At 45.4% G+C, this 18929-nt stretch overlaps 2 protein-coding genes across 8 annotated transcripts in view; one reads left to right on the forward strand and one right to left on the reverse strand.

The window, feature by feature from the left end:
* Nucleotides 1-11267, forward strand: part of CCDC175 (coiled-coil domain containing 175) — a 34492-nt gene extending 23225 nt beyond the window's left edge. For both annotated transcript variants that reach the window (XM_083436055.1, XM_083436056.1), the window contains exons 14-21: nt 533-671; nt 2429-2508; nt 4162-4314; nt 6096-6198; nt 7753-7796; nt 8958-9119; nt 10035-10155; nt 11144-11267. In XM_083436055.1, coding sequence (XP_083292181.1) covers nt 533-671; nt 2429-2508; nt 4162-4314; nt 6096-6198; nt 7753-7796; nt 8958-9119; nt 10035-10055 — 702 coding nt within the window. In that variant the 3' untranslated portion in view covers nt 10056-10155; nt 11144-11267. The remainder of the gene's footprint in view (nt 1-532; nt 672-2428; nt 2509-4161; nt 4315-6095; nt 6199-7752; nt 7797-8957; nt 9120-10034; nt 10156-11143) is intronic.
* JKAMP (JNK1/MAPK8 associated membrane protein) lies at nt 11172-18550 on the reverse strand. 6 transcript variants are annotated; one of them, XM_083439395.1, is made up of 7 exons: nt 18400-18550; nt 17266-17354; nt 16845-16999; nt 15813-16019; nt 14577-14758; nt 13998-14074; nt 11172-11814 (listed from the first exon to the last, which is right to left on the reverse strand). In XM_083439395.1, exons 1-7 carry the CDS (start codon nt 18401-18403, stop codon nt 11596-11598), a joined length of 933 nt encoding a protein of 310 aa, XP_083295521.1. In that variant the 5' UTR covers nt 18404-18550; the 3' UTR covers nt 11172-11595. The 6 variants fall into 6 exon arrangements, with proteins under 6 accessions (XP_083295521.1, XP_083295525.1, XP_083295523.1 ...); XM_083439399.1 differs by having other exon boundaries at nt 18363-18546; XM_083439397.1 differs by having other exon boundaries at nt 17266-17348; nt 18400-18542.
* Nucleotides 18551-18929: the final 379 nt, after the last annotated feature.

An 18929-nucleotide genomic window follows, 5' to 3' on the forward strand; every position in this document is an offset into this window, starting at 1 on the left:
AAAACCCACCTCTTGGCTTTACTGATGAGGTCCAAAGGAAAGCAAAGCAGTATATCTGGCACCACCTTGGCTGCAGGAGTTGCCAGAAGGAGGCGTATAAGGCGCCATCCAACCACTTTAGGGACCCAACTCCAGATTTGTGTCGGGTTTACTCCTTATCCTTTTCTTCTCCCAAGGATATCTTGCAAGGCCATGAAGGTTTAGGATAAGAGCTTTCCTTCTCCTAGATGGACTACCTTCCCCTGCTGGGGAGCTCCATTTGCCCCTCACTTCCCTCTACAGCATGTGCAGAAACTGCCTTCTTAACTGTTGGACCCACTATTGGTCTCATCCGTTCCATCTGCCACAGTCTGTCTTCACGTGCAGGGAAAGTCCCTAACTCACTGAGGGTTTGAGACCCATTGGCTTAACTGTGCTGTTTTGAGAATCCCAAACACTTTGGACAGGCCAGCTGTTTAATGCATCAGACCATTTAGGAAGCCCATTGCCTCTTCGTTCATTCCTTGTGTATGACTATTCATTTTCTCTAAAGAACGAATATCATACCGTAACAAAACTTACAGAGGAAAAGGAAGAACAACTGAAAGTTAATGTCCCACTTTCGGAGCAGTTGAGAGTGGAATTGGAGGAACTAAATGCTGAATATACCATCCGGAAGGACTTGTATGACGGTATGCCTTGAGTAGTTTCCATAGGACAGCAGCTTTTTCTCCTGCCTTTTTCTAAACTTTGTACATCCCATGACATCACAGAGCGATAATGAGCACAAGGGAGCGCAGGCTTCCTCTTCCCCCAAACCTTCTTAGTATATTGTATTCTGCAGATAGGAGTCGGGGGACACAGGTCAGGGATGGAGCCCATGCTTTCTCAGCTGAAGTGCCTGGCGCCATCCTTGCCCTCTCTGGCTAACCTGGAATGCTGTGCCAATCTTAGCAGACAGCATCGGACCAGGTGGACTAATACGTTTACCCCCCAATTCAAGGCAGCTTCCTGTGGGGTGATGTTCAGGGGTTTATATTTTATGTACAAGACACAACTACTGCTTTTTAACCCCACTGGGTAATCAAAGCAGCTCGTAACATCAAAACGCAATAGAAGCAACTGTAAATGCAGCCTACAACCTTAAAAACACAGCCATTACGAACAAATCTCTTAAAAGAAATCCACCAGCAAGTTAGCCATCAAAAGACTGTTCAGCAGGCCAGGTTGTAAATCTTTTCTTCTGAGGCACAGCTAGAGGTCAGTGAGCTTCTCCACTCCCTTGGCTAGATTTGAGATTGATTTGGGTAAAAACAGTTAACTTTCAAAACTTTACATTAACTTTACGAAGTTCAGGGCCTGGAACACTACTGAGAATGCAGCAAGTTGGGGGAAAGGGTCAGAATGCTAGGCACAGAGCCAAGAGGCCGCTACTTTTGAGGAACTTAAACCATGTGGGTGGAGCACGTTTCTAGCACTCAGTTACCTGTCCATGGTCCTGCAGGCCTTCCATTTGATCCTCTTCTCTTGAACCCTGGATCTGTATTGTCTGCCTCCTTGCCTCCCAATATAATGGACTGTGCTCCTTGTTCCTGGTTCCTGCACTGACAGCTGGCTGTACCCCCTACCTTCCTGACTGCATATGGGCCCTGCTGCCTCAGAAGAGGAAAATCCATGGGCCAGGCATAGGCAAACTCGGCCCTCCAGATGTTTTGGGAGTACAACTCCCATCATCCCTAGCTAAAAGGACCAGTGGTCAGGGATGATGGGAATTGTAGTCCCCAAACATCTGGAGGGCCGAGTTTGCCTATGCCTGCCACAGGCAGTTGCAGAAAATGTTAGGGACTAGAGCCATTCTCCAGATACAGGAATTAAGATAGAGCAGGCAGGTCTGAACTTGTGTGTAATGAAAAGCTTCTGCACCTCTCTGGTCTCTGTTAGAGAGATCATACTGGGTTATTTGGGACGTGGGTGGCGCTGTGGGTTAAACCACAGAGCCTAGGACTTGCCGATTAAAAGGTTGGCGGTTCGAATCCCCGCAACGGGGTCAGCTCCTGTTGCTCGGTCCCTGCTCCTGCCAACCTAGCAGTCCGAAAGCACATCGAAGTGCAAGTAGATAAATAGGTACCGCTCCGGCGGGAAGGTAAACAGCGTTTCCGTGCACTGCTCTGGTTTGCCAGAAGCGGCTTAGTCATGCTGGCCACATGACCGGAAGCTGTACGCCGGCTCCCTCGGCCAATAAAGCAAGATGAGCACTGCAACCCCAGAGTCAGCCACAACTGGACCTAATGGTCAGGGGTCCCTTTACCTTTACCTTTAGATAGGAAGGGGATCACCATATGGCATTTTGCTAAGGGGTCCCGTTACCTTACTGGGTTATTTGGCTGCTGTTGTGGCTTATATTAGCTTAAGTAAAATGGAGTCTTTCCTCCTCCTGTTTTGTTTCTAGAACTCCAGGAAGAGATGCTCACACTAACTAAGTGCATAGACAAGTCGACAAAGGAGACCGCCAAACTCACCAGGCTAAAGGTAATCACTCTGGTGTGATCTGTGCTTTTGGGGGCATCAGATTTCTGGCAGCTCGGCTTCTGTGATGCTTGGTCCCTTATCCAAGCACCCCAGAGGTAAATATGCACACGAAGCTGCAGACCAGCTGCAGACCTAATCCTAATGTTTAAGCACAGCTAGTATACTACACGACCACATCACATGCTGACTATCATCTCCACGTTATTTTGCTGATGGAGTTAATTAAGCTGGTCACTTGGGAACTTGAAGGTGAGAAGGACCAGTTTCATGGAGAAGTGGCGCCACCCAGCATGCAGCTTATTCAAATAGGTCACACAAGGAGGCCACACAGTAATGGCCTCTTCCTCAGGCCTGGGTTAGGGGACGGATGGCTCCACTGCAGAATGTGGCCGTTAGCTAAGATGAGGAAAACCTTTTGTGGCCCAAAGATAGAATTCCAGAAATAAAGCAAATGATCAAACCATCAATTCTAGCACATGGGGGGGTGGGGGAACCTAAATTGTATAATTTGGTATTTGAATCATTTGTATTAGGAATTGTATTTATAATTTGGCATTCTTATAATGAGACTATTATTGGATTGTTGTAATTAAAAACTAATAAAAATTATTATTAAAAAAGACTGCATTCCAACTTCTAGGCAGGAGTTGTGTGTGTGCATATCAGTGATGGGCAGAATAACAAATTTGACAATTTCATTATTTCATTTATTACATAAAATTTATACATTGCTAGATTGTATGGGGGAAAACAACCTAAAGGCGGTTTACAAATGATAAAACTGTAAAGCCAGTAAAAAGTTTACAACCCTAATTTAAAACATACAAAATATTTATGCAGTTTGTGGTATTTTACCTTTGTATAGTAGGCTTGTTCCTATAACCCCTCACACATCCCTTTCTGCCTTCTGTCCAGGCCGGCGAAAAGGGTTATCAGAGTTTAAGGACATCTTCCAGCTGGGCACACACACCCCAAGATGTGAAAGAGGGCCAGTGAGGGGCGTGGCTGTGGGGAGGGTGTGGCCTGGGGAGAATCCCAGGAGCCAATTAGAGAGGCCCAAGGCGTTGCTGGATAAATAACAGAGCAATCCAAACACCCACCCGTTTGATGGGATGCAGGTGCCCCTCCATCAGGTGACCTCCATTGGTCCTGCTAGCAAAGAACACCTGACCAAAAGGTGTGCAGGCAGAGAAGCTACCACCAGTGGGAGTTTGAGGAAGGGGCTGGACTGGTGTAGGATCTGATGGATCCTGTGTAGACCCTGCTGCCATCATGTGACAACAGCGGGCAGAATCCAGGTCTCTTCCCTGTGCCAGCCTGGGAGCTGTTGCAGCAAAAGGGTGTTTTTCCCTTCTGCCTTGGTTGGCCCAACCATGGAAGGTCTAGGTGTGGTGCTGTTTGAATTGACACTGGGCAGAATGGAAGCTTATCAGGGCGACTGCCCCATGGTGATTCATTTGCACATGGAAACAATGGATATCACAGCTAGAGTAGCACGAGCAGCAGCCCTGAACATAGGAAGAATTAGTGCCCTACTTTGTTTTCCTGCCCCCTCCCCATCCCTTTTATATAGTTCTATTAGACTGTCAGTGCTCACTAACTAACTAACTAACTAACTAACTAACTAACTAACTAACTATTCTTTCCTCACAGTCTTATGCAAAGAACGTAATAATGACCAACAGGGAGAAAGCATTGCATCAGCTGCAAAGCTTCACACATTCTCTGAAGTACCTTGAGAGAGACATCTATGAGGTTAATAGGAGGCTGTACATTTTGAACGGAGAAAACGACAGATTAAGAGCAGTGAGTATGCCGAGTCTGACTCTGGCACATCAAGCACCACAGCCCACACCTTCAGGAAGTGGAAGTTAACATATCACAATAGCGTGACACACAAACCAATACAAGGAGCTTTGAAAATGTTGTTTATTGTACTTCATTATTGCTTTTTGGATATTTTTGTTGTAGCAAGGAATGCATGTATTCTGGCTGCACCAAAACAGGAAGCTGCCAAACTGGGAAAAGTTGGCATTGTGCAGGTTGGTCTCTGCAAACCCTAGAAATGGCTGCCCTACTGCAGGAAGCCATTCTTAGGTGTTATTTTATCCTGGTGTTCTTGCTCTGCCTGTTTGTCTCTGCTAGCTGCTAGCTGCAGGGAGGGTGTCATGCTCACTGTGGTTGTACATTTGACTGGGTTGTGGATTCCCAGTACAGTGATTGATCCCATTTGCTGCTCTCTCTTGCCTTTGGCCTCACTTTGTAAAATATATATATATATTCCCCCTCTTTTTCTCTACCTCCGTACTCAGGATACATAGCTGCCTTAGGTGCCAACCGGCTTAGGAGCCTCTGTCATTCATTTAACACCATGGGCTTCCTGGCCCATGAAAACTTACTTGTCTGCTGTTCAGCTGCTATATGACCATTCACTGCATATACACATCAAGATTTCAGGCCCTGATCTCTCCCAGCCCTTCTTGGAGATGCCAGAGATTGAACCAGCTGCCTTCTGCATACAAACCACCGAACTATGACCCTTCCACACAGAACTTGGGGGGAGCTGCTATGTCTTTCCCCCTGAAATGTGGTCCACAAACCAAATCTCTGCCATCCCTCCATTTTCTTAAAAGTTTGTACATCACCAGCTGCCCCAGCCCTGGCTTCCTTCTTAAATCACTGAAGTTTACAGAGAATTTGCTGGTGTGGTTCTATCCGAGATAGCTTGGGGAAATTCAGTAATTATGCAAATTTTAAATATTCAGTCCTGCCCGTGGAATTTAGGTTTCCTTGGGGCAGAGTACACAAGGTGCAGATATGTGTGAAAGAGGCATATAGAAGTGAATGGAGAGATGTCATATTCACTGTAAATTTTGTATGTTTTCATCCAAACCTCCTTAGGTCACAGGAAATTTCTAAATAGAACCGGAATTGAAGGGGTAAACGTTGGGTGGTTTAATGAGTGCAAGGGTACTTTCAGGTACTTACAAGGACTCAAATCACAGGACTAACACACAGTGAGCCCCAGTAGCAGACTATTAAACTCACAAAAATAAGCAGCACAGGAAAGCATTAGGAATATAGGTTGTTAGACCTTTTTAATCCCCTTCAGCTGTACATAGTGGCTGACCTCTTTTTACCACTCATGCAGTGAGCAGACTACACACTGTTAAGTAAATTTAAAATTGTTTACTTACAGATTCAAGGTCTCAATCCTGCATTGTTCCATGCAGCAGCAAGGATAACGTAGGCAAAATACTCTTGTGTAGAAAATACAGAATATAATTTCAAACATGTGTTTTAAGCTTGGGAGCAAGCCTAGACATGTCTTTTTCAGTGGGTTACATGATGCAGAGAGAAAGGCTTCACTTCCTCCCTCTAGAGGGTGTGACCTAGCTGAGCCTATCTAGCAATACAACTCTGTGGTCCTTTGTGCACTAACTAGTCCTATGCCTGCTAGTTGTATTTGACTGCAATCTCCCACAAAAAAAAAACAAGATGTGACTTAAAAAGCGATAGGCTTGTTGTATATCATTAACAAGGACACGTCAGATGCTGACACTCTGGGAATGTTTTTACCCTGGCAGGGCATTGCCTTTCTAAAAGAAGATATCTCTGAAATGGAAAGTGAGGCAAAACTCTTTCGGTCAGAGAGGCAAGAAACCCAGAAAGCTACAAAAGAGCTTCATGGTGAGTGATGTGTGGCATGAAGTCGATCGCTGCAATACAAAAGCCCCACATTGGAAGGTTGCTTCCTGACCACTGCTGTTTTGCAGGTGGGAATCAGTCACATACCTGCAGACTCAGGTCGCACAATTAAAGCGGATTTGGCACTCTTGCACCACAAACCTACTTAACCCCACCACCAAGGAAAAAACACCGCAAAGCATGGGGTAACAATTGCTTGATGTAACATCCCTCTGTACAGACAAATCAGAATGAATTTTCAGTAAACTGGCCATCACACATCTCCAGCAATATGGGCCATGGCTGGCTTTCCCAAGAAGTTTTTTAGGTCTGTGGCTTTATGGCTGCCTTTCCTCATGGCTGGTCTGCCATGCTGAGCAACCAAAACTGTCTTCTCTGAATTGTGGCTCTGAGCTGGTGCTCAGCCAGAATGTACACACTGCACTGAGCAGCCACAGACCCACGTGTGCAGTGCTGCAGTATGAGATTCTGGGGAAGGTCTATAGCCCAGGGGAGCAGAGCAGCTGCTTTTGATTCAGAAGGTCTCTGGTCCATGGCATATGCAGAGAGGACTGGAGAACCATCGTCAGTGTAGAGAACACTGGGCCAGACGGACCAGTGCTCTGACAGCAGGGCAGCTTCCTATTCCTGCATTGCAGGAGGTTCACAGAATTGTAGAGTCGGAAGGGACCCCAAGGGTCATCTAGTCCAACCCCCCCACAATGCAGAAATCTAGATGACCCTCAAGGTCCTTTCCAACTCTACGTTTCTATGATTCTAAGCTGCATTATCGCTGAAGACCAGGCTTCCTCAACCTCGGCCCTCCAGATGTTTTTGAGACTACAATTCCCATCATCGCTGATCACTGGTCCTGCTAGCTAGGGATCATGGGAGTTGTAGGCCAAAATCATCTGGAGGGCTGAGGTTGAGGAAGCTTGGCTGAAGACGATGCATGCCATGGGGGATTCCTTGGGACTGCCGTAGATCAGCATTAAAGGCCAGGTGGAAACAGAGGTGCCAGTCAAGGGGGGAATCAGTGTGTATTCATGCACACACAGACATACAGAGAGGTATGTACGAATGATAAAAATAGATCTTAATCTGCTCCCTGGATTGACACCCCATGTACAATACATAGGGCAGTTTTTTGTTTCGTTCTTGCATTTGCAGTGTTCCCATTATTGAGGAGAGTGCCAACAACCACAGTGGGATTCCTATTAGTAAGCTACCCAAGTTCAGAAGTGTAGGGCAGATTGCTTTCTCTACAGAAACATCACCCATTTCCCTTTCCCCTGCAGGAATAAGGGGTCATTTGCACCGTAGTGGGATTTAAACCTGCCCCTGCCACCAACCACTGGGACCAAACCCCCCACCTAGCTGTGGGTTTTCAGCGGTTAGATTGTGTTCTTAATGCTTTTGTTTATAACAGAAAGATATTTTATTAAGCTAACTGGCACTCTAGAAGCACCAGGTATCCAACGCTTTTGATAAAAGTATTTCATTTGGTCTCAGTTGCTGAATGTTTAGAATGCTCTAAAATGTCTTAATTTCCTTTAGGACTTTATGTCAAGAAGTGGATAAGGGACACCAAGCTTCAAAAGGTATGATGCAGTATTGGGTTAAGAACAGCTTTTGGGACACGATGCCCTGGGGTTTTCTCCTGTGTCATCCCCCTGGAAAGAGAGAGCAGCTTATACAGGGCTGGCTGTCAGGCTGGAAAAAAAGAAATATATATTGAGTTGCATAACTAATATGCTTTTGACCACTTCTGACTTAGCCCCTGGATGAAATAGCTCATGCAAGTATCTTGCTTTTGAAACTGCAGTTCCACTGTACTTTTTAAAAAATGATTAAAATACAATACAATTGCATCTTACGTGCATTTAACTTGCGCAATTTCAACTATTGAAGGTAGGATGGTTGAAATTTCGTGAGAAATCCATCAAGGTGGAGAGCTTAAAAGGTCTTTTTGCACCAGATCCGCTTGAGTTACCCAGTGTGAAAAGAGCTTTTCACGCTCTCAGCCTTGCTTGCTGAGCAAGGCTTACTTGATGTGTGGGCTCTGGGAGGAGAAGTGATTCTCCCTGTCCCTGAGAACCAGTGTGGTGTAGTGGTTAAGAGCGGTGGACTCGTAATCTGGGGAACCGGGTTCGATTCCCTGCTCCTCCACATGCAGCTGCTGGGTGACTTTGGGCCAGTCACACTTCTCTGAAGTCTCTCAGCCTCACTCACCTCACAGAGTGTTTGTTGTTGGGGAGGAAGGGAAAGGAGAATGTTAGAGACTCCTTAGGGTAGTAATAAAGCGGGATATCAAATCCAAACTCTTCTTCTTATTCTCTCCCCTTCACCTGCTAGCCTTAGGAGCAGCTCCAAAGCTTTGGGTATACATGATTTTTGTGTATACGCAGAACCTCTGGAATGTCCCACATTAGATGTGATCGTACTATAACAAAACTATACACAGTTATACCTTGGAAGTCAAACAGCTTAGTTCCCGACCGTTGCAAACCTGGAAGTGACTGTTCCGGTTTGCGAACTATTTTTGGAAGCTGAACGACCATTCGATTTCCAAGGTACGACTGTACACTATTGCTGCCATCTGTGTAAAACCTAAGTTACGGACAGATTTTCAATGGAAACGAGGGTTACACATTCGAATGTGGGTATTCAAGAAAATAAGCTGGGGCAACCCTAACCAGCCTCTTGAAATAGAAAATTTTAACAGCCCTACTTGAAGGTGAGCCATCTTTATTTCGCTGCAGTTTTTCTTGAGGTACCAGAAAGACGTCATGATTATTCTGGATGAGTATATAAGGAAACACAGGAAAAGGAACGACAAGCTTGACTATGTTTACGACGGGCTGCAGCTAAACTATATGGCAATGGAATCTCTGTTAGAAAGCAGATCGGAGCTGAGTGACGAGGTGAGCTCACTCGGCAGTGGTGGCGCATTGGTTCAGTTCTACACAAAGGGCGGCTGAAACAGCAGAACTTAACACTCCGCAAAGCAGATTCTTGGCAACAGAAATATACCAAGCACAAGGCGGCTGGGGAAGCTCTGGAACAATATATTCTGGCAGCACTTACAATTTTCAGTAGGTCAAGACACGTGCCATTTGTTGCGATGTACAGAAACCCTATTTGGACGCGGGTAGTGCTGTGGGTTAAACCACAGAGCCTAGGACTTTCCGATCAGAAGGTTGGCGGTTTGAATCCCCGCGACGGGGTGAGCTCCCGTTGCTCGGTCCCTGCTCCTGCCAACCTAGCAGTTCGAAAGCACGTCAAAGTGCAAGTAGATAAATAGGTACCACTCTGGCGGGAAGGTAAACGGCATTTCTGTGCGCTGCTCTGGTTCGCCAGAAACGGCTTAGTCATGCTGGCCACATGACCCGGAAGCTGCACGCCGGCTCCCTCGGCCAATAAAGCGAGACGAGCGCCACAACCCCAGAGTCGGTCACGACTGGACCTAATGGTCAGGGGTCCCTTTACCTTTACAGAAACCCTACATGAGACATCCAGGAGTCAAGCTGTATTTCCAGTATGGCTTTATTCCAGTTGCAGGCTTGCATCATCATCAAGCAGTCTTCTTACATCCAGGAATCAGTACACACATACACATACAGGGGAGAAGTCAGCGTGGGGGAGTCAACCATATCTCTTTATGCTGCTGAGTCAGCATTTCTGCTTAGCGCAGGGTGATAGCTCTTTGATACCCACAACACTCCAACACCGTTCCATATATCCCCACTCCCTAATAAACTTGCTTAGAAAGGAAAAGGAAACACACCAAAAGAACTTTAATTTTTCATTCTTTCCTTTTCTTTCTCTCTTTTTCCTAGGGGCAGGAATCTGAACAGTAATCACAAAGGCCCTGCGACCACATTTATCCTTCTTTCTTATCCTACCTTTCATGCAGCAGGAAGCCCAAGACTGACAGTACCTATCTGCGAATGGTCAGAGGTAGGGGGAGGACATAATACAGGGATTGAAGATTTCAGGTTTCCCTACTACATAATTTGAATTACCTTGACACAGAATTTTAATTAAAAATAGTAATAGGTGATGTAAAGGCTCTATAAGAGAAATTCTGCTCCGGCAAAAGGTAGAACAATTATTCTGGGAAAGCAAGGTGCAAAACCTGGTAGGTGCTTGAAAGAGCATGCTCTCCCACAAAAATGTTTCCTCTGCAAAATGGGCTGACGTGAATTGGGAGATTTTCCTAATCATCAAAGCAGGGTGGGTTTGATTTAAATCAAATTGATTTCAATCACGATTTAAATCACTAGTCCGTAAGACTTGATTTAAATCTTTTTTTTTACAGAAAGACTCATTCTTGCTGGTATAATCTTAACATTTACAACCAGATGACGGTTTAATTTTTGGAATAATAAATTTTCAGAGTAGTTTTTACACTTACATCAAAAATTTCTGATTTTGTTATACTATTAGAAATACATAGATCAATAATTATGAAATTATTGTGAGGTTTAATAAGTTTATGTTTGGACAACTTTTCTGCTGTACTTTATTGGAGGGAGAAAAATAATCATTTCCTTACCTATTTAAACAATGTATTTAAATAAAACAATACTATTATAGCATATGTATCCATGTTTGTTCACTGATGTGGTCAAACAATTTTTTTAAATAAAAAAAACTTAGACTGAGTTTTAGTACACATGAAAAACTTAAACAAATCCTTATTTCCTGATGAATAGCCTTTAGACTATGGTGTAACATAATTAGAAGATTATCTTTAGAAAGATTTTCCCCCCAAAAGCATTTTATTTTAAAAATCCGATTGCAATAAAAAAAATCCAATTTAAATAAAAAAATATGATTTTTTTAAAAATAATTGATTTTATCCACCCTGCATCAAAGTGTTGTTACAAACAGATATTAATAAAACTAATAACAACTGCATTGTTCTCCCAAAGCTCTTATCTAGAAATGAAGAGACTGCAAGAGCTGTGGACTGAAGTCAGAACACTGAGCTTTATTCTTCTACATATCATTCTTCAAAGACGCGATAAAATACTGCGCTCAGAAATAAAAGTTACACCGTTTCCAGATACGCTGTACAAAATGTTTCACGCTCGCACAGCATGGGCAGATAATAAACATATTTACAGGGGACGGGCCTTGATCCTTCACCATGAACAGCAACAGGGACTCTGGCTCGTGTGGCTGATGGAACACTTCTAAGGCATACATGCACAGGTGCGTCCAGATGTTGCTTAGGAGGATAGAATCTAGCTGATGTGGGGGGACGGGACTAAGCCTTGATCCTAAAGAAACTTTACCTGAAAGCTGGCTGATAGGAGAACTGAGAGCTTCCTATAAGAGGGGAAGGACGTGTGGGCCCCAGAGAACCTCAGCCTACAACGCTGGAATCTTGGCTCAACGTCCGTTTGCTCCATCGGAGAGTATCCGCGAAGGATCCGTGTACTTTGCAGTAAGCAAGTAAAATAGAGCCGGTGCCGGCACCAACGCCAGCAGGGGCAAGTCTTGGTAGACGTTGTTCAGCTTGGAGATGGAGATGATCCCGTAGGCGTGCAGGAGCCAGTGGCTGAACAGAACAATGAGCCTTTTCTTCCTGACAAGGAGATCCTTGAAAGTCTGGTAAAACAGGAGACAAGATGTGGCCGTTAGTTTTTACACAGACGTCGTCTGAGACTAATGCAGAGATTTCAGAAAGGGGCAGAATGAAATCAAGGTGCCTTCTGAAGCCTCTTGTCTCTCGGTGGAGAGAGCTATCTGAACTAAGCCATTCTTAGTTTCTCTCTTTATCATATTTTTGGGAGAGCTCTGAGGAAGGGAATGGCACAACTGCAGGTGCCACATAATACCCGTTCCGCATTTGTAATAATTTGGTCTTTTCGTGTGGTAGCACCTACACTTTGGAACTCGCTGGCCATTGCCATCAGGCAGGCCCCTTCACTGTGCTCCTTTTGGCACCTGCTAAAAATTTTGGGACGCGGGTGGCGCTGTGGGTTAAACCACAGAGCCTAGGACTTGCTGATCAAAAGGTCAGCGGTTCGAATCCCCGTGACAGGGTGAGCTCCCGTTGCTCGGTCCCTGCTCCTGCCCACCTAGCAGTTCGAAAGCATGTCAAAGTGCAAGTAGATAAATAGGTACCGCTCCGGCGGGAAGGTAAACGGCGTTTCCGTGTGCTGCTCTGGTTCTCCGGAAGCGGCTTAGTCACGCTGGCCACATGACCTGGAAGCTGTATGCTGGCTCCCTCGGCCAATAAAGCGAGATGAGCGCCGCAACCCTAGAGTCGGTCACGACTGGACCTAATGGTCAGGGGTCCCTTTACCTTTACCTAATAATATTTTTGTCCAGACAAGCCTTCCCATATCTTTAGAAAGTTGGCACAAGTTTTAATCCACTGCTATTTTAACTTTTTAAAAGTTTTAGATCATTATTAATTTTTCATACTGATAATTTTATCTTTTTCCGTGAACTGCTTTGAGAGTTTTCTTTTAACCATCAAGGAATGTACAATTTTTATGAAACAAACAAACCCCTAACTGGAGAGGCAGGGGAGGGTCCACTGTTCATTATTCTCTCTGAAGGAGGTGAAGCAGGCACACACATTCCCCAATACCAACCCATCCTCTTTAGGACTAACAGTTGCTGCTCTCCTTTAAAAGAAGCCACTTAGCAGTTGCAGCAGTTACAGATACCTTTGCTTAAGCCCTTCCCCATAGCAGCATCCTGTTTGTGAAATGCTCATGCCTCAAGAGACCCACCTGATACCAAGCCTGTTTTCATTTTGGCACCATGTGTAAGATTATTATTTTGTTGTTCACTCTTTATTTGCATTTGCTGTTTTAATAATTGGTGCAACCCCACCCAGAAATCCTTGGCTGTTAAGGTTCCAAGGGGTTGCTTGAGAGTAAGCAGGCAAATACCTCCCTGCTTGGCTGTGAAGCCTTGCTTTTGATGCCAAAATAACCTTTATCTGTCCAGAGCACCACTATTCCGTGGCTGGCTCATTCACTGGCAGAATCTGTGAGTGGACGGTCCTTAAACCTTCCCCAGCAGAGTGGTTTCTTGACGCCCAGTCCGCGCTTCCGCTCTCTGCACGGAAGCCTACTGCGCAGGGAGGGCGTGGGTAACGGAGGACCTCTCTCCTCCCCGCTTTGCTCAGGCAAGGTGTCCTGGCACCGCCTCGCCTCTTCTGAGCCCTGAAGCTCCTCTCCACTGGAGGCGTGGTTACTCTCCTCCGCTGAGGAGGTGCTGCTTCCCACAATCTCTGTAATCCATCCGGCTTTTCCCATCTCCCCCCTGAGCCGATGGCAGTTCCCTGACATTGGCTAAAGATTAAAATAGTCGGGCGACATCAGGCAGGGAACAGCTTCTTTGAAGAGCCAGGCAATAATACTGACGAGGAAGGATTCTTATGCAATAACTACGGCTGCTTTTCCTCCTCGGTCTTGAGGGACTGTATGAGCTGGTTCTTAAGCCTCTCCTGATATGCTGACTGTTCAGAATGCTGATCAGAGCCTCCTCACAAATCTAAACAAGCAGAGAGGTTATCTCCCTCTCTGGTGTAGAACGTGTGAACAATGACTTTAGCTGTCTCAGGCTTTTGAAGATAAAACAATTAAAAATAGCAGCATAGACCTCTTTGCCAACCCAGGGTGGGGGTGGGAGAGCAGAATCCCTGGCGGAATAGCCCAAGGAATTCAATCACTTATTGCTGACCATTTCCTTTGTTTTGCCATTTTCTCCCTTCAGTTGTAGGTCACTTTTTTAAAAGTATATATTTTAAAATGAAACAGTGTTTTACTTACATCTACTTCGGAAGCTGACAGATACACAACCAGGGTGACGAGAGATAACACTATGATGATATACGGGAATGCATAGTCTGGAAGAAAACAGTTGTGCGTTACATTGACACACCAACACAGTTTTACCGCACCAGTCACACAGAAGCTATAAATAGTTGTTATGGGGTGCAATCCTGAGCATGCCTACTCAAAAGTCCCACTGAGTTCTATCAGCCTGACTTTACCCAGAGCCAGAGTGGGGGGAAAGGTTGGATAGAAATAGACATAATAAAATTCTGTATCCTTGTAGTAACCAAAAGTGAGTGGTATGAAAAGTGCTCAGCTCACAAGGTGAAATGATCCTTAGGCAGCTGCCAAACGCAGCCACTCAAATCCTGCTTTAATAATCCAGGATATTCATGAGCTATGGTTAACAGCTTCCAAACATGCCAGATTAAACTGAAAATTAGCTTCCAATTGTGGCTTGTTTGGAAGTCATTAACCACAGTTCTTGGTTTGCATGTTAGGTGCAACTACCTGGTTTGTTCCACCAGTTGTGCAGAGGGGAAAGTGAGGGGGTGGAAAATAAAGGTGACTTACAGAGCAAGCCGCCTCCAACTGCTTGAAGCACAGTTAGGATCGGGAAGAAGTAGAGAGCCGCATAAATGCTCTTAAATCGATCAGACTTCCCTAGCCCACAAGCAATCTTCTTCACCAATAGGGGTCGAAGCATCATCATCAACACCAAACAAAAGGCATAGTATATAAATACAATGGTGTAGCTGGAAGAGAGAATTGTTTATTTCAGAGCACAGTAGTGCCAAAAACTTCACACCTCACTCAATATGGCCAATAAACACAAGACACATATATACCACAAGTTCTATACCTGCCCCCCCCCCCATTATGCAAAATCCTTGCTTGATGCTGTTTCTTCGCATCAACACTGTCTCCTACTTTCTTACGCCCTCCTGGCCCACAAATCCAGGCCCTGGAGATCTTGTACCTCAAGACACGGCAATCTGCATAATTTCCTCTTTATCTTATTTCCTATCCTTATTCTCCCTCCAGCACAAACGCATAGTAGCGTCTTATTCCCATTCATTTTCTTCCACTGCCCTGGAGAGACATGTGAGCCATGAGCGACAGGGAGGGAAGGGCTTAAAAATTTCCTCTTGGTCATAGGCATGTTCACCATGTCAAAGTATGGCTTACTGGGACAGCTTAAATGTGTTTGCTCCCAGAGAGGAGATCACACCTGCTTTGTTCTTTTCCGGGTCCCTTTAGCTCAGCATGGCACAGGAGCCAAGCCAAGAACAAAATTTGGCTACAGGTTGTGGTTATGGAGGGGAGAACTTAACCACAGTTGGGATGGCGTTAGACTGAAGCTCCAAAGATCCCTGGTTCGATCTTGGGCTTCGGGAACAGTTGGGGGTTGAACTAGATAATTATTGGGATCCCTTCCAGCTGTACAATTCCATGATTCCTCTGAGCATGATCCCAGGTTCAGATGACATGCTAACCCGGACCTTGGCTTAGTTGCAGCATGGAGCTGAAATGACCAAGGAGGAGCAAAGCAGATGCAATTTCCTCCCCAGGAGCCGATGCGTTCATTCTAAGCCATGGTTTGACCTAGCAAATATGGGCAGAGTAGTAAAAAAAACACTGCAACTATATATAAGGGTGGGAGTAATACCCATCAATAGGGCTTGCTTCTAAGTAAGCATGCATAGATCAAGACACCAAGATTACCTGTCTGGGAACAGCTGTTAAGAGGTGGGGGTTCTTACAGAACAACTACAATCTCACAGACAAGGCCACAGAAAAGATACTCACAGAGGGTAGACTGCTTCGTGGGTACAATGAATAGTGGTGATATAATCAGGACTCGGGTTGTAGAGCATGGTGTACCAGTCAGAAAGCATCACCACCTTGCAGGAGCGGATATGCAAGGAGCCCAGGGGGTCGCTCACAAGCAGAGTAACGATGGCTGCCACGCTGCATTCAATTAAAGCAGTGATGTGCTGGAACAGCGCACTGGAGCTGGAAAGAGGGGAAAGAATGAATCAAAATCAGGACAGGTAATTTGTATCCTATTAAAGGTAAAGGGACCCCTGACCATTAGGTCCAGTCCTGACCGACTCTGGGGTTGTGGCGCTCATCTCGCTTTATTGGCCGAGGGAGCCGGCGTACAGCTTCCGGGTCATGTGGCCAGCATGACTAAGCTGCTTCTGGCGAACCAGAGCAGCACACGGAAACACCGTTTACCTTCCCGCTGGAGCGGTACCTATTTATCTACTTGCACTTTGACGTGCTTTCGAACTGCTAGGTTAGCAGGAGCAGGGACCAAGCAACGGGAGCTCACCCCATTGCGGGGATTCGAACTGCCGACCTTCTGATCGGCAAGTCCTAGGCTCTGTGGTTTAACCCACAGCGCCACCCGCATCGCACTTGTATTAGACTTGTGCAATTGTAGGAGTGGGTGGGAGAGAATAAATAGAAGAAGGGCATAAGAAACCCACTCTCCATTTATTTATTCCCACCGTCTCACCCATGCACAACTCTGATCGTGGGTATACCCAGCTTTGGAAAGGCAGCACAAAGGCTCTGGTAGCATCCCAGAGCCCTCTCACCACCCTCTCAAAGCCAGGTAAGCGAAACACCCAGATTAGGGAAGGAGGCGCGAGGGCTCTGTTAGCATCCCAGGGCCCTTGTGCTGCCTTCCCAAAGCCAGGTAAGCAGTCCTCCAACTTGCAGAGTAGTTGGTTCCCCCCCCCCCCAGCGCCTTCAATAGCAAGGTAAGTGCACCTTTAGATTCAAAAGCTACATTCAGTTTCTTGTTTGAAACAGGGCTTAGAAAACATTTACCTCTTTTTCCCTGAATACCATTCAATGAAGAACCAATGCAAAATCAGAGGAAGCATTGCCATAAAGCCAAGGTAAAGCCAATCGTAGCGTTCTGGAGATCCCATACATGGCCGGCAGATTTTGTGAGCATCTGTCCTTTGCCCTCTTGGACACACCTGGAGAGTTTAATCACATATTGTTTTATAAAGATATATATTAACATTTTGCACACACACAAAATGGCTTGGGAAAGGGATGCAGACAAATGAAAGGAACTGAATAATGTGCTGTATTTGGAGAACAAGCAGTTTCATTGAGCCCAAGATGTGTTCAGGCCATCCTTTCCCCTGCCAAACCCACTAATGGTTGGATAATAGCAGCTAAAATATTATACTGTGCCAGCTTCAAATTCTCAAGTGTCTTTTCACAATCCTCTACTTACCCCACAATCGCCATGGATTTCAGTCCCATTTATAAATTCTGCTGTTCTTCCACAATAAAGCCCAAGGCAATCTGGCTGAATATCTACAACTTATACAAAAGAAAGAAAGGCCAAAAGAGTGGCAGATACTGGTAAGCTAATAACAGTTTGCACACTTGAAAAAAGAGACATTGCACATACTTTTGTAAACCAAAAATCTGTTAATAATGTTAATAATTATAATGTTTTATTAATTATTTTTATTATTATCTTTAATAATAATAATAATAATAAATACATTTAAAAAATAAAAATAACAGTTTGCACACAAATACCTTCAAACATCTTGCTTTACTAGCTTTCGGTTAGCTTTTGCCCCCTAATCACGGAACGCAGAACCAGGTACACAGACATGCAACAGCTTCCACATTAAAACTATTTCAACATCAGAGAGCTCAGAGAAAGGGAATGTTTAGAAGTGCTTTCATCTGACACAGAAATTCTGACATCATTGGGGGGGGGGTCTATCTACAGAAAAGGGGAAAGAAGCCTAGGCCATAAAAGATGTTTCTTTACAGCCTTAATACCCTACCCTTATGGGCTTCTTATGGGCTTATAATTTGTTGTTGTCCTCACTGCCGCCACCACCAATTATTACAATTCCTGTTGCTGCAAGAGCAGCCCCCCCCCATGTTGCTGAACTGCAACTCCCATCATCCACAGCCATTCGCTGTGCCAGCTGACGAGTTGGAATGCTAAATTTAAAAGGCCACAGGTTCCCCTCCAGGAACTTAGAACTCAGCCTGTCCCAACCTCGGTTCCCCTGATGCTGTTGGGACTTCTGTCCCCCTGGCCAGCAGTACCAGGGCTGAGGGATGAGGGGAAATGTAGCATCTCTCTCCTTTTGAGGGCAACGCTTCCTCGCTTTAGCCCACCAAAGCTGACATGCAAAAAATATCTCTTCCCCACCTCCCCTCCTCTATAACATTATATAAAGAATTATATTTATATTATCTACTTATCTAGCTATGCTTTTAGGATACTGGAGGGCTACTTGCTTTTGCAGCTAAGAAACCGGCCTGGTCAGCTGTCCAGCAGGAAGAAACAGCCCCTCTCACCTGGGGAAAGGTAATAAACTCAGCACCCAAAACTCACCCATCTCCACCTAGTCACCACCAAACTCATCCGGGTTCTTGACAGCGACAGCAGCTGGCTCTGCGTCACTTCCTCTCGGTTTCCTCTAGTCCTCGTTGATTGGCTTGTCGGCCTCACATAGCCACGCCCCCGATAGGCGCGGCTGTCGCGTTTGGGACCTCCTCTCTTCACTGGACACTGAGACTGAACGAGGAGGGGGCGTGGTCTATTATGTTCGGCTCTTTTTCATAGTAGAGCTAGAAAAATGAAGAGCGGCGCACGGCGTGAGCTTCAAGGAAGCTGCCCCTCTGTACACGCACTGGGGCCGACGCTCTTTCCCACAGCATTTCTATGAGGAGAACGCCGCCTACATTGCATGGATGCCTTAAGATGTGATTTCTCAGTAAGCGATCAGGTCCTAGTTAAATTCTTCATTTATAAGCAGTTTAAGGAGTCCAGCTGTGGTAATATTTTTTTAAAAAAACAAGATATCTTTTTCATAAAAATAAATAGACGCCACGGCGTCGGAAGAAAAATGGGCGAAGCATATG

Source organism: Podarcis tiliguerta, assembly GCF_965153285.1.
Source record: "Podarcis tiliguerta genome assembly, chromosome: 1".
Lineage (NCBI taxonomy): Eukaryota > Metazoa > Chordata > Lepidosauria > Squamata > Lacertidae > Podarcis > Podarcis tiliguerta.